Below are 15,567 nucleotides of genomic sequence, written 5' to 3' on the forward strand. Positions count from 1 at the left end.
CGTTCGGGACAACTAACCATCACCTAGTTTCGTCCATAGTTATTTCAGGAGGGCAACATCTGGGAATTACTCCAGACTGCCAGAGTTCAGAGCTTCATTTTTGGCACTGAGGCAGGGAGAATGTTCCTGTCTGCATCTTCATCTCCTGGCGGCCCACCACCACTAGCTGTACCAGCCACCATTTTTGAGGTAAGGCAGCCACGCCCCAGCCCATCACCAAGCCTCAGTGTTCCCGGTTTAAATCACTGAGACTTTTAATCAGGCTCAGGGTGGCGACTGACCTTGGTAACCGAAGGCTGGCAGCAGCACCAAGAGCTTTCCTCACGTGCCATGTATGATCAAGGAGTGCTCTCCACAGACACATCTCTGCTGGGAGGGTCTGTCCTCTCTCTTTGTCTGAGACGGGCGCAGCGAGGCTGGTCTCGGGGATGAGGCTGCAGGCACTGGGCTGATACTGCTGCTGTAGGAGAAGCGTGCCCCTCCCAAAAAGATGGGGCTTTCCTGGCTGCCGCTGCTTCCCATCGTATTGCCTGAAAGCTGTAGCACTGACTCTGTATCGGGCACTGCACACTGGCAGACAGCAGCTTCAAACAAGACCAGATTTGTTTTATAAAAAAAATGAGATTTGTAAATCTACATGGGCACACATGCACTTCTCTCCGCTTTCACGGGATTTAAAACTAGACTGGGAATTTCTCTAGACCAGCCTCAGCAGCTGGCAACACAGGAAAGGAACTAACTGGTTGCTTTGTGCTTTTTCAGACAGTTTTTGTGCAGTTCAGAACAGTTCAGCCCCTTATTTGGACCCTCGTTAGCCTGGCATCCCTCAACACCGTGTTGTGCTGCAGGACTCACTAGTCAGAGGCAGGCAGGGTCAATGGAGAACTGCTGCTTTGCTAACTTTCAATAACAACCCTCTGGCCCCTCCCCAAAACACATAAGTCCTTCCCTTTGTGAAGAAAAACATGCTGCAGGGACATAAATAAAAATCAGTGGCAAATTTCAGCACTGAACTGCGCTATCAGTGCATGTTTGGGCACAAGCTAGCGACCACTGAAGTCAGCAGAAGTTTGGAAAGACAAAACACCTCCCACACAAAGGAGAGACAGAAGCAGCAGTCAGAGCTGTGAGGCAGATAAGCTGCCTGTCAGAACAGGCTTGGACTGTCCTAGCAGGAAGAAGTTGTCCAATGAGAGGGAAAGCTATTTGGGGAATGAATGAATAGTGAAGCTTCTTGTTGAAGCTTAAAAAAAAAAAACAAAAAACAAACAAACCAAAAAAACCCTTCCCAAACATCTCTCAGCTTTCTGCCAAATGGATGCAGGGCCAAGACATGCAGGAGCCTGCACAGGACCTCTAGCACAGGATCACTTGAAGACAACAGCCTGGATGGGGGCAGAAGGAAGGTGATGAATGGCGGAGAGGATACAGACAGAGCTGATCCTTGCTCTGTGGGAGGAGAGGGCAGCTTTCTCTGGGCTCAGCACCCAGAAACCCTTCAAACTCACATCCAGTATCCTGCTTTGAACACCTTCAAGAGGATCCTGCCTTGGCTTTCAGGGGGTCCAATCCTGCACAGACTGATGCCTGCTCCACACAGTCTGGAGTCAGTCCTCCAGGCCATTTTAGAGCAAGAACCAAACTGCATCACTGGAACAGGGAAATAAAATGATGGATGCAATTTAGAACCACATTTGGGGAAGGAAGGGGGGTGGGTGGAGGGAGGGTTCTTACCCCAGACCCAGTCATACCCCACACACACATACTTCAATTCGAAATCTCCCATACAAAAAAAAAAAAAGCTGTGTTGCTAGGATGTCACATCCACAACCAAACCTCAGAGCTCAGCTCCTTGCTAGCACAGGGCTTTCACTAATGCCGTATCAGTGACCAGTGCCTCACCAACACACCCGTCTGGTCCCTCACGCTTTGTGCAAGGTTTATCACAACTCACCTCTCAGAAGAAAAACATGGCAAAACCACCAGCCAAACTTGAGCTGCAGAGGAAGAGACGAGGAAGAAAAAAAATAATAAAAGCAAAACTCCAAATTATGAAGAATCTACTCCTGAGGCATTGATAGAAGATGAGAAGAGCAGAGTGCCTGAATGCAGAGATTTTCATTGCTACCAAAAGGCAGTGAGAAACCCAGCAAATGACTTTACATAAGACAGATATTTGTCCAGTGAAAGAAAGTAGGAAAATAAATAAATCTGTCTGGATTCCCCTTCTTCCACTCGCAGCTGGTTCCCTTACAAGCTATGTTTAACGCCCTACATGCTATCGGCTTCCTTGTGCCACTGAGCAGCACTGCCCATCTCTGCTGATCTCTGTAGCACATTTGGTCTCCACTTCCAGCAGGCCCCAACGTTTAAGAGAAAGCCAGGGCTCCAGCCTCCTGCTGGAGGACCCCAGCTTCACAGGAACAGCTGCCAGGTGAGAACACCTCAAGTCCCAGCTATTTGAAGCAACAAAAAGCAGTGGAGAAGCCAGGGAAGCAAATAAGGATAATGCAAAACGAGTGCAGTTTCAGCTGTGAGCACCAACAGCCACAGCAGAACAGAAAGGGCAGGGAGCACTGGTGATCCCGTCTTGCACCATGTGCAGAAGGGGGTCTACACCACACAGGTCGGGGGGGCCCGCACTGCCCAGCAGCATCAGCAGTCTGGAGCTATGCAGCCAGCCTGTCTGCACCTGCCACATGATTAATTCCCAACCCGTAATTAATCCCCAACCCTTCACTGTGCCATCAAAGCCCAACCACAGCTTCCGTCCTGACCCAGCTCCCAGCCCAGCAATACTCCTGGGACACAGCCAACCAGGGGAGCGTGGAGGTGTCAGGAATGCGCCCACAGGTGCCGCAAACTCACCCGGATCCACTGGAAGCAGCTCCTCGTCTCCGACCGCTCGTGCCAGCACCATCGTGGGCTTATTATGGCTGTGCCAAGGGCTGCCGCCAACCCCACAGGCAGAGGCATTCTGCTGCCACCAGCCCCTGAGAAACGACTTCTGGACGGCCATGTTCTCCCACACCTCCTTCGCAAGATGCAGCTGTATTTTTGTAGCCACCACAGTGGCCACCAGCAAGTCTGTCAGGCTTTCGCAGGCCACCAGCCAGCCAGGGCTCCCCTATGTGCTACCTGAGGCAGTGAAACCACCAAGGGTATCAGTGCAGCTCCTGAGGTGTTTTGGAGAGGGAAGGGGTGAAAGCAGAGCCAAAGCCAGATTATTAGAAGGAGACGGTGGCTACCGAGGCAATTCCTCCCTGCTCCAAGGCCTCCCAGTCCAGGAAGAGGCTCTTGTCCCACCACCCCGGGGCTGCAGCCGGTGGCAGCCATGACAGGAGGGGTGGGCCGGGAAGGAGAAACAACAAAAGCAAAAAAAAACAAAAAGCCCCTTCCCGAGCCGAGAGAGCGCCACCACAGGGTCCGAGCCCGCATCGCACACCCAGCCGCGGCGCCATGCGGGCGTAAGGCCAGGAACCACAGCCTCAGAGAGATTTGCTGCTTTGTCACGGCACTGGCCAAGCTCTATGTGCTTGGGCCTCCCCAGCATGGCGGCCCCCAGCAGCTCCTGCCTGCCCAAGCCTCCTGGCTGCGCCCCAACCCCCAGCACGCAGCACGGATGTCTCTCACCTGTGCTGCTGGGTGACTCGCTGCTTTTCCAGCAGCTGCCAGTAGAAGACCATCAGCTTCAATGTCTTTTCTGAGCAAAATCCCACCTTCTGGTCCATAACCTCCCTTCCTCCCCTGCAATGGTCATAGCCTCCATCAAAGTCCTCAACAGGAGGCCTCATCTTTGCTGAGGAATCCTCTGGGCAGTGTCCCCCCACAGCCACTGCTGCTGCTGCCTCTCCAGAGGTGCTGCAAACTATCTCCAGCTGTTTCTATCCTCAGACTGCCCACAGCAGGCCAAGCTTGCTCCAGGCAAGCTGTGTCCTCTCCACAAGGGTCAACCCATCAGAAGCAGCACAGAGGAGCAGGCAGGAACCTCCCACCAGAACAGGATGGCTCCTACAGGCTGGGAAGGGAAAGCCATCGGCAACAGATGGACCAAAGTGACAAGAAGATCATCGCACACACCAAGAAAGTCAAATGACAGGCAACAAGAGAGGAATTTTGCAGCTTGAAGAGAGGAACTCAAGGAAAGGACAAACAGGCATGGAGGGCAGATCCAACTCATCCCTACTTCTGGGCATTTCACTATTTGCCCTCTTATCCCAAATTATATTTAACGAACCCAGCACTCAGACTTCAAGCATGATTAAGAGAAAGATCTGAGGAAGCACAGGAGCAAATGGCTTGAAATCAGGGGAAAACAAAAAAAAAAAAAACTTTCACACACTTTCTGAGCAGCCCAGAGCATGACCATCACAGCCTGTGCCAGTCAGCTGTAAATACAGGGATGTGGTGATTAGCTGAACTAATTAAATGCTTTTGCAACACCGCAAATAGCCTGATTTGATCACACTAAGGATTAAAAAAAAAAGCCACAAGTAACCAGGCTACCTTGAAAATGTGAGCACCCACATTCAGATGATGGCAGGAAGAGTCTGCTTTCCCATGTGCGTTTCTGGGTGACATAACAGGAGGCAAGTTCAGAAATGTGGAGTTAGACTTGCATCATACTCAAAGTGCATTTGATGCCACACCAAGAAATAAGTGCCTAAGTGAGGGGTAAGGGTAGACACAAAGAAGAAAACTACAATTAACCCCAAATCCCCTTTCTCCAAGCTCATGTCCTGCTTGCCGAGCTCCTGGTGCTGTCACCAGCCCTTCTGTGGTTGTTTGGGGCACATCTTCCCCTGCCTATGCTCTGTCAGTGTCTATGACCATAGATAATCCTAGCTACACTGCTTGGGGAACCTGCCTTTTAAAAAAAATATATATATATATATAAAAAACACAATAACAAAAAGACGACCCCTCTCCTGTTTCAGAAGATGCCAAACACAGTTACCCTTGCACTCAGGATGTACCTGCTTTCCTTGCCCTTCTCTCTCTGGCTGGGGTGAGCAGCCAGCTCTGCCAAGCAGCACTGAGGGAGACAGGCTAGAATATGATGCATAACCTTTAGGCAACTACAGAAGTTCAGAGCTTTAGGCTTTTTCCCTGACTTGAAGCGGAGGGAGAAATTTTGTAAGCATCAACCTGTGGTCCCTGTAGCTGTTCGAGAGAGAGAAGCAAGACAAAGTGATGCATGAGGAAAAAAAAATCGTCACATTTCCTAAGGGCTCATGGCATCACACATGACAACCCAGAGACAGCAGATCTAGCAACCAGAGAAGATGATTACCTGGTTTTGTAGAGCAGAGTACCAGAGAGCATCTCAAAATTGGCTTGTCTGAATCAATGGGTTAACCAAGGAGCTTCTCCCTGCTGTGTGTGGGAAGCATCAACTCCTTGCCAAATTCCACCAATCTGAACATAACCAGCTTTCTCACTCAGCCTGCGCTCCTACGCTCAGCTAACGCTCGTGCCCGCCTCTGCAAGGGAGTGTAGACAGACCCCACACTCTTTTCTCTTGTAAAGATTTCTCCAGCGTTGACCCTTTCCTGATGTCAGTTGTCTCCTCACTGAATTACTCTGACAGTAGAGGACTTGGCTCTCTAAGGATCCTAAGGATCCCCACCCCCACCCCCCAAAAGCCAAGAAGCTCAGTGCAAGACATTTGTAAAACAATAATGGCTGAGGACCAGCCAGGCTGGCTGCTCCCTGCTGTTGAGGCCAGAAGGCTTGGAAAATGCTCTTTTTGGCCCCGTAGGAAAGAGCACTTGCAGATGGCAAATGCTTTTCAGACAAGCCTTCTCCTTCCTTTGGCAACAAGGCTTTTAAGTGGAGCAATGATGGGATACAACAGACTTGCATCTCCCAGGATGATGTGCTATGCAAGAGCTGCCTGCACACCAGCTCTTCTACCAAGGCCATTGCAAATAGCAGCTGTGCTGTTCCAGCCAGCCACAGCTCAGCTACCGCTCAAACATGCTCACAGAGCTAGTGCTAGCTGCTAATATCCTATTCCACACCTTAGCAGAAAATCATAAGAGGAAATTAAGAGGGAAACAAATATAGCCATATACCTGACAAGCTGTTCCACACCTCTTCAGCGCACAACCAGCTTCCAGTGTTCCTTCACACCCTCCTCAAGAGCTACTCTACCATGTAATTACAGAAGAAATCCTAAAGGTCTTCTTTTCCCCACATAGCACAGAGATTTTTTCATTTGTTGAGCCACAAACAGGCCTCTAAAATCAATATATAGATTCTCATCATGCAGTGGAGAAGTAAACAACCAAACTTTCACTCACCCCCACACACACACCTTTGGCTTCTGCTTCAGCCTTTGACCATCTGCCCTGCTCTGCAACAGACCCTGCACCTGCCAGCCTGAACTCCTTGTGCAATTTTTTGGGCTCAGGCCCTAGGATTAGGAGAACAAAAAGATGCAAACCTAAGGAGTTGAATAGATAGTAATTTAATTTCTTGCCACTTAGATAAGAACAAGGAATGCTGGAGGGGAAAAAAAAAAAGATTTTGTCCCCCCACCCCTCCCCCAGGTGGGAGAGGTGACACCATCCAGCTTCACATCCAGCACCAGCCAGAGCACAGCTTGCCTGCCCGTTTCCAGGTGAGTTGCAAGGTGCTGATAACCTTTCCTAGCTGTCCTTATAACAGTGCGGTTGCACCAGCACCCAGGAAAAAGCAAGTGCCCTGAACGCTGGCAGGGCCAGCTCAGTCCTGCCCAGCTGCCAACAGAGCTGTGAGACCCAGAAGTCACCAGGCAGCTGCCCACAAGGCCACAACTTCTTGCTTTCCTACCAAAAGAAAATCTGCTATCACAACAGTTGTGGGCAAGGCTTTGCTGTGCCTTCACAGGCCACACTTAAACAGCAAACAAAAGTGTCTTTAGTTTATCTATTTATTTTTGGCACAGAGGAATGGCTGGGGCCAAAGCCGGTCCCTTTCTCAAGCTGTTCTTTGTTCCCTGGTTTATCCAATACCCCATCCCTCTCCTTGCCCTCATACTTCCCCCTCTCCATTTTACCACAGGTCTTAAAAATTAAATTGCGCACGAAACCAAACACCACACTTGAACACTGCCCAGCAAATGCTCTTCGTGGTCACAGAAGAATACTAATCGACCATAAAAAAATGGATAAGAGAACAGCATGCCCTTATATGGGCAGAGGCTAGACAAGCATCTGACACAAACATCATTTTTAAAGAAAAAATAATATTTATTTGCAATATAAACAAAGTCCCAATATTGGATCAGTATATATAGGGTCACTAGTTTTCCTTCATAACTCAGAAAGCAGAACCATTCCTCACTAACAAGCTCTCATTTGTACTAATCAGAAGATGCATCTTTTTTTTTCCTTTAAAGAAGAAAGACCGCTAACAGCACAGGAAGCCTTTACAAACCAGTTTAGCTGTAATGCAATACAGATGCACTGTCAAAAAATCCCTGAAAAAGTAAATTCCTCCATGAGGTAAGATGCAATTAGGATATTCTCAATTTGCTCACTCACAACCGTACTTACACCCATTCTCCCTTCCAATGACCCATGATCCCAACATTGTTGCAAACAAAACCCAACAAACAAACAAAAAACATCCAGAAAACAAGAAAAGCTCATTCCAACATTCTGGTAACATCTTTAACAAAAAGAACAGTTTCAGGATGTGACAGCGTCAAACATTCCTCCAGATGGAGACTTTTTTTTTTATTTTTTCTTTTTCTTGAAAAAAGTACAAAAACTGGATATTTAGAAAAATCCGTGGCTTTTTTCAGTTACATGAGTTAAAGTGGCCAGGGAGGGGGGAGAAAGGAGGGACTACATTGCAGCCAATAAAAAAAAAATCCAAATCCGTTCTGCCCTCCTCCCAGAAATTACCACTTCCTCCCCCTCCCGGCCCAGTATAAGGTGTTTGCCAAACACTAGCCAGAAATATAAACAAGTCTTCTCAGAATAGAAGGCACGGTATAAAGTTATTCGAAAGAGGAAGAAAAAAAAAATCAGAACCTCTGTTGAAAGCTCCAATCATCTCAGAATTTGCCAGTTAATATATATATATATATAAATTCTCTGTTAAAACACTCTTGTCATCGTTTCCACATCTCTCCACTCCCCTGCACGCTCCACACGTGATGATTCAGTCCCATCCTGCCATGCAACCCTCACTCTGCTCCAGGCTCTTGCCACGTTCCCCCACCCCCCACACGCACATGTGGGAAAGACTCGAGTGTGCACGAGGAATGCCAACATCACGACTCCTTTCTTTACTTGGGAAGCTGGAATGATTTCAGGCCAGCTGGATGACATTAAGTCAGTCAACAGGCAGCAGAGAATGAAGCTGGGCTCAGACATGCTTCTACCAACTCTAGAGGCTACAAGAGTTTTACCACTGGCAACAGCAAACTGTTTTTGGCAGGGGTGGCATTAAAAAAAAGCTTGCCGCTTAGTCACCTTGGCTGAATCAGTGCAGAGTTTGTGATTGTGAGTGCAGGAGTGGTGAAGGGGTTGCGTTTAAGCCCAACTGGCCTTCACACATAACAAAGCTTCCTACCAGATGCTAACAACAACAGCAGCAGCATGTATCTCTCTCTGGAGTACCCAGTAATATGCCAGGACATACCAAGGCTTCACATAGTGTGCAAAATGCATTTGGTCAATATAAACATTTGATTAAAAAAATAATAAATGATCAAACAAGAAACAGAATAAAATACTGGTTTTGCAACCTTGTCTGTACAAACAGTCAGGAACTTACATATTTAAAAAGAGTTTGAACCCAAAGCTCGAGTAAGATCTACCTTTCCTTTTTTTTAAAATCAAAAAAAGTAAACTTGGGTTTTAAAACAGTCTTGGCCTAACACCTTTTGTTCAAGGTTTCCAAGTGCATAATCTCCTCACTTTCCACAGCAAGCTAACCCCTGGTAGCTCTTCGCACGTGTGCATGCTCTGACAGTCCCAATGCACCCAGGAAAGCGGTTATTGCCGGTAACAGCTGTGTTCAAAACACTGTAACATCGCCCGTATTAAATAACCCCCTGTAAAAAGGCTACCTCTTCAAACCACTTTGATCAGGATACTACTGAATGGCATTAGCCTTCTTAAAGCAGCAATCGGGCACCTCTGCCCAGAGAAGCTAGTCCTTTCAGAGCTGCCTGGCAAGACAGATATTTTTTGTAAGAGTTGAAATGCTCAAGAGAAGCGATTCGATGCTTGAGTTCCCAACCAGACGGCGTCCCCTTCATGTGGACTCCAGGGTGTTGAGCTGAAACAGGTTGTGGTTGGTGGGGGTGGTGAAGTAGAGCTGTTCGCTGGGCGAGCGGTTGTCGCACGGACTGTTGAGTCCCAGAGTTCTCTCAAAGTCCAGTAGCTGGCCCATGAAGTTAAAGTTTGGGGAGATGTTGGATTTTTTCCTTTTCACAAAGTCATAGGCATCGTTCAGGGACAAGTTGAGTTTTTGCATCAAGTAGGCGACCGTGACCGTTACGGACCGGCTGATGCCAGCGAGGCAGTGAACAAGGATCCCACACTTCTTGGAACGGGCCTCATCTGAAACAAGACAAGGGGAAAGGGGGTGGGGGGGGGTCTATTATTCCGCACCAAAAACACACGGCTTTGGAGCAGGGCCAGGTGGCAGCTGCAGGCTCACAGGACCAGGACGACTGCCAGAACTGGATCCCCTGCTCCCAGTGACACCAGCTCACATCCCTTTGACACCACGGCCCTCCCCAGCGTGCTCCCAAGAGATTCCCACCATGCAGCAATGCTGCACAGCCCCATTCAGCTCAGCAAGGCCATGTATCTCAGATGCTTGAGAAGCACAAATCAATCCCGGCAGCAGGCAGCACATCCCTTCCCCAGGGACCTTCAGTACCCTCCGAAGGCAGGCCAGGCTGGAGACAACAGCTCCAGCGAGATGCTGGGCACAGCACAGCCACCTCCACACCAGCTAGATCCAGGCTGTCCAGGACACAAAGGTACAGCCCGACGCCACACAAGCAATTCTCCTTTGCTGTTCTAATCCTTCCACTAGAAAGTTATCCGAATGCAGTCAAAGCCAATTTAAACAGAGTCTGAAGTGCACGAACTTCCCCTATTGTGAAACTGTTCTTCAGGATCGAAAGAAGTACACTTTACTACAAACAAACACTTGTGTTGGAGGAGACTCTCAGAATGAATGGTAGCAGGGAGCAGGAATGCAGGCTGCACCAAAAAATTGCGAGAGAACAGCAATGAAATTTCCCCTCCCTGGCCACTGATTGAGAAGCACACACACACACTCATCGTCTCCCGCACGGCCAGAACAGCGTGATCCCTTTATGAATTGACATCTTGGTGCTGAAAGAGGGACACGCTGCTGAGCGCGCTGAACGCACGCAAGTACACGGCTCTGCTTACTTCTGGGCAGCCCTACTTGCGGGCCATCGTTTGGCTGAGAGCTTGGTGGGGAGGGAGAAGGTGGCAGGAGAAAGAGGGTCCTCGGATAAAGCCACACTGGTGAGAGACATACCGGCACCCCCAACATGGCAATGGGCAAAGAAGATGCAGGCAAAGCAAAATCTAGACCAGATCCACAACAGGTTTTCTGTCCCAGCCTCCAAAACCAGGCAAGAGCTTCCAGTGCAATGGGCGATCACCCAGCCCTCCCCTCAGTCTCTCCCCATTCAACATTCCCCCTCACACTTCTGCCTTTCATCTGACAGGGTACTGCACTGCATTTCTTGGTGTTTGGTTCTAGAGTGAGGTAATCCTCCATTTCCTGCCATTAAATGGAAAGCACAAGTACAGCATTCACAGGGACACCTCCTGACCAGAGTGGACAGGCCCCAGCAGGGACCCCCTATCTCACTCATGAGGTTTAGCAGCACGCTCCGTGCAGGAGGTGCAGACAGGTCCCTGCTGCCTCACCGCAGCAGCAGGTCCTGACCAGAATCAAGTTATCAGGCACTGCTCTGCCCCACTTCAGCCCTTACAGCATGGCCAGTGAGCGCATGCAGCGGGATACGACACCGGGGACATCAAAGTAACACCGAATCTGTCAGCAGAGCCTTCAGACTGAAGGCAAAGGTCCCCGTCACCCTTGCCAACATCAATGCATCTTCAACCAGATACAAAGCCATGGAGCTTTTAATAGTTACAGTATTAACGACTACCTGTGCCATTCACTCCCCAAATCAGAATGGATCAGGCTGACTGTCACCAACAGACAATGCAGCTCACAGGGGAAGCGTACATCTCTATTCAGCCCGACAGATGCTTCCACCAGAAAATGAAGCAATTTTCCAAGTTAATGCTAGCCTCAGAGAGGGCATCTGCCCCTGCACCCCCCTCCATGACCAGCCCAAGCTGTCTCGGGGGCTGTCTGCACAGCAGTTTTTCCAGCTGAGCTCTGCAGTGTAATTATAATCACTAACTCATTGTGTTGACACTTACCTTAGGAGAAGTACCCATACAAGGAGTTAGTTATGCTAGGGAGACTTACAGCAGGATCACAACTAGACTAGCAAATCCCCTGAGGAAAACAACCCCCCAGAGTTTTAACCACGCTCAGGGCTAAGGAATCTCTGGCACCAGTCACGTTAACACGGCCCCCACTGGCGCCCACCCCTCCCGTCAGAGCAGGCACCCAGAGCTCCCCACCACCTTGGCTCAGCCATCTCACACCGCTGCAAATCCCCATACAAGGGCACGAGGCAGCAGGGCCGGTGTTTCTGTCACCACTTGCAGGTAACGTGGCTGAGGTGCTGTGTGAGGGCCCAGTTTCAGAAGGGGAGGACTCCCCAAACCCAGCCTCTGCAGCGTACTGCCTGGCTGCTCAGCTAACACCGATGCCACAGCCCCAAGAGGTGAGGCCAGAGACCAGCGACAGCCCTGGGAAGCTGTTTGCCACATTCCCGAACAGTGACTACAAAAAAAAAATTCTGCCAACTACCTACCAATAAAAGCAATGGCCTCGGGAAAGAACTGCGAGAGGTTCTGGCTCCAGTGATCTGAGATGGGGATCTGCTTGTACTTGAACTCTCCATCGTGCTCAAACATGTTTGGCAGGTTGGGAGTCACATTCAGGATGTACTTAATGCCATATTTGCCTAGGACATCCAAGTTGGTTGAATCTTTGGCGCAGCCCAGGTACAGGTAAGGTAGGATCTGGACTGGAAAGGCAGGCTGATTGTTGGGGATGGGACTCCCGTCCGACTCCGTGGCACTGCTGGGTTCTCTGTCGGATTCACCATCTGAGCAGTCAGAGCTTATCCGCAGCCCTCCCAGGCCAAGGACAGACGCTGGGGGAGAGTTGTTGGGTGAGGAGCTGTCAAGGTTCGTCTCACAGTGCTCCGAATACTCAGTCTGAAACTTGTTAAATCCACCTGGGAAGGGGGAACGGAGAAAGGGAAGGAGAGGGGCAGAGAGAGAAAGATGTTTTAGCCTTCAACATGGGACATCCTTCTATCTGAACACACACACACGTTATTTACTTAGTCTCTGCCAGCAATTGGCTGCTATGCCTCCAACTACCCGAAAAGCAACCCGAGAAAGCCATCTCCCTGCTCCTTCGCCTTCCCCAGCAGCCTGTTACTGGGCAAACGGGTCCCAAGCAAAGAAAGTTCCTTACTAAGTTTAATAAATACAGGCCAAATCTCAACTGCATCAAAAGAAACAAACATCCAAAAATAAAATAAATGGCAAGAGACAATCTCGCCTCATTTAGCTTCTTGGCACACGGGGCTAGGGCAGTTTAGGCAAGAGCTATTATGCCACCTAGGCAGAAAAGCACAAAAGTATCCATGTCTGAAGAGATAAACCAAGAACAACAAGCAAAGGCCCAGCTCAGACACTAAAACCCCATAAAATAATTCACCTTCTAGCAGGGAAAAAGGCCATAAGTTTTGCCAAAGAGCCATTCTCACACCTAATTTATCACTGCGAACGTGCTTTGTGACAGGGCAGCTCCACGGGTTCGTTCTTCACCCAAACCAAAGCTGGCTTGAGGAGGGATGGGACCCCTCATGTACCCTAAGTACTCACTCCCCTCCAGCTCCTCAGCTCGACATCTTGGGAAGGAAGGCAGAGAGAGCAGCAAAAACCCCACCAATCTGCCTCCTTCCAGGCAACATTAAACCAGCATCCAGCCATCAGTATCTGACACTGACAAATGGTTTAATTAGAAAGGCCTCCTGGAAACTTTGTTAGTGGGTTCGGTGGTTGTGGCGGGGTCACCGAGCAGGACAGATAGCTCCTGCCACATCCATTCATGAAAAAAGGCTTGTCCTCCTCCTCCTCCTCCCTCCCGCGCAGCCAGACAGCGCCGAGGAGCCATTTTGGAATTTTAATTGGAAACATTTCCCACCAAGGCTCCCGGAAAGAGGCAGAGAAAGGGGCTCACCCCCAGCCCCCCGCCCGTTAGGGACAGCTCAGAGCAACTTCAAAGCTGCTCCCTCCTCTCCAGGAGGAGGAGGACGACGGGGAGAGAAACACGAAGTCAAAGCGGAGGAGCAGCAGGGCTCGTTGGGAAGCTCGAAGCCAGGACGGGCTGGGGGCTTCGCCCACCAGCACCGGCAGGGAGCAGAGGGAAGGGGGGCACGGGGAAGAGGGCCAGTCCCTGTGCTCGGGGCCTGGGTCCCCCCCTCCACGTCGCTTTCCGAGGAGGCTGGTGCAGAGCAGTGCGCTCTGGGGGCTCGTCCCCAAATACCTGCCTATCTCCCTGCCTCCCCAGGCCCATACCAGGGGCTCCCCCGGCTCCCATAAAAGGGTCTATTAAGGAGCAGCAGCGTTTTTAAAGGGCTGCAAGTGGCAGCTTTCGCACCCCTCCCCCGCAGGGCCGCCTCGCCTCCGCTGCTATTCCTGCCCCAACGCCGCCACCCAGCGACCGCACCGGCAGCCCGGGAAGGGGCCGGCAGCCCGGCTGCGGGCTCCGCTCAGCCCCACACGGAGGCCCGCCGGGATGTTCCGAAACGGTCCCCAGATACCCCAAAACCGCAGGAAAGGGCATGTGCGGGGGGGGGGGGGGATACGCAGGGTCCCCCCCCCCCCGGCTCCTGCATCGTCCTACGGGGGAGGTGGGGGGGGGCAGCCCCCTCCCAGACAGGCTGCTGTTTCCAAGGAAAGTGAATGGGGGGTGCGGGCGGCTTTTTTTGGGGAAGGGAAATACAAGGGACGGAGGCCCTTTCTGAAGGGGAGAGGCGTGGGGCGCCGCGGGGGCTGCAGCGACCCAGCCGGGGGCTGCTGGGGTCGGGGCAGGGGAGGCTGCGGGGAACGCAGGGGGCTGCCCCCGCCGGGCACGAAGGCTGCCGCCGCTGCCGGGGGGGGAGAAGGCAGCGGGGCGCTGGCAGCCTCCCACCATTTTGTTCCGGGGATTAAAGCCGGGGGGGATCGCTGCACCCGGCGGCGCGGGGGGGGGGTGCGGGAGCAGGGCCGGCCGGGGCTCCGGGGCGGGGGGCAGCTCACCTTTCAGGTAATAGGCTTTGCAGCCGTCGTCGCGCAGCTTCTGGAGCAGCAGCCCCAGCACGGAGGTGGCGGCGCCGCCGTCCTGCCAGTCGGCGGTGGCCTCGTCGTAGAGCAGCACGGTGTCGGCCTTGCAGCGCTTGACGAAGCGCTCCTTGTCCTCGTGGTTGGGGATGATGGAGCGGATGGGCAGGTTGCCCTTCTTCAGGCGGCGCAGCATCAGCCCGGGGATGGCCAGGTTGATGGCGGTCTCGATGTGCGAGCTCTCGAACAGCTCGTGGGGGCGGCAGTCGAGCAGCAGCAGCGACCGGCCGCCTCCCGACTCCAGCTCCTCCTGCAGCCACTCCGCGCTCTTGCACGGCATCGCCGCAGCCATGGGCGCCCGCGGGGAGCTCCCCCAGACCTGCGTTTTCATGGGGCTCGGCGGCGGCGGCGGGCGGGCGGGCGGCCAGCGAGCGAGCGAGGGCCCGGCCCCCAGCGGCCACCCCCGCCGCGGCTCCCTGGGCTGGACTGGGCTGGGCTGGGCTGGGCTGGGCTCGGCCCGGCCGTGCGCTGCGCGCTGCCTGCGGCCCGGAGCACGGCGGCCCCGCTCTGCCCTAGGCGGCGCGCCCCATCCCGGCGGCCTCCCTTAAAGCGGGGCTCTCCGCCGGCCCGCCGGGTCGTGCCGCGGGGGCGGGCCGGGGGGCGGGCCGGGGGGGGCCGGGGGCGCGGCACAGCTCGGCGCGCCCCGCCCCGCCATGGCGCGCCCGACAGGCCGCGCCCCCTCCCGCGCCGCCACGCCCCCGCCGTCCGCCGGAGCCAATGAGGGCGCGGCGGGAGGGAGGCGGGCGGCCGTATATGGGCAGGGGCGGGGCCGCCGAGCGCGGGAAGGGGCGCGGGGTCCCGCGGGCCTCGGCGGCGGGACCCAGGCCCGGGGAGGCGGCGGCGGGTCCAGGCCCCCCCCCCGGGAATCCTCCAGGCCTGCGCTCCCCAAATCCCCGCGGGCATCAGCCGCTCCCAGCCCAAGACGGACGAGCCGTGCCTTCGTGGCAACAGCTTCTTCTCACTGTAGCCCCTCGCTCTACGCCCTCCCTGAAAATACTGCCACAGAGGGTAAAGGGCCTGGGTCTGCCCC

The 15,567-nt window shown here is 52.8% G+C and overlaps 1 protein-coding gene across 1 annotated transcript; it reads right to left on the reverse strand.

Annotated features, from left to right (window-relative positions):
- Positions 1-7,684: 7,684 nt before the first annotated feature.
- On the reverse strand, positions 7,685-15,088 carry DUSP7 (dual specificity phosphatase 7). Its single transcript, XM_048074605.2, has 3 exons — positions 14,457-15,088; positions 11,951-12,379; positions 7,685-9,563 (listed from the first exon to the last, which is right to left on the reverse strand). Exons 1-3 carry the CDS (start codon positions 14,866-14,868, stop codon positions 9,256-9,258), a joined length of 1,149 nt encoding a protein of 382 aa, XP_047930562.1. The 5' UTR covers positions 14,869-15,088; the 3' UTR covers positions 7,685-9,255.
- Positions 15,089-15,567: the final 479 nt, after the last annotated feature.

Source organism: Anser cygnoides, chromosome 10, assembly GCF_040182565.1.
Source record: "Anser cygnoides isolate HZ-2024a breed goose chromosome 10, Taihu_goose_T2T_genome, whole genome shotgun sequence".
Lineage (NCBI taxonomy): Eukaryota > Metazoa > Chordata > Aves > Anseriformes > Anatidae > Anser > Anser cygnoides.

Excerpts from the sequence above, each read along its gene's own strand:
- DUSP7 (XM_048074605.2), bottom strand. The coding sequence starts at position 14,868 with ATGAAAACGCAGGTCTGGGGGAGCTCCCCGCGGGCGCCCATGGCTGCG. Across the intron at positions 12,380-14,456 it reads CAAAGCCTATTACCTGAAAG|GTGGATTTAACAAGTTTCAG; the intron begins GTGAGCTGCCCC and ends CCCCCTTCCCAG. Across the intron at positions 9,564-11,950 it reads CGAGGCCATTGCTTTTATTG|ATGAGGCCCGTTCCAAGAAG; the intron begins GTAGGTAGTTGG and ends GTCTTGTTTCAG.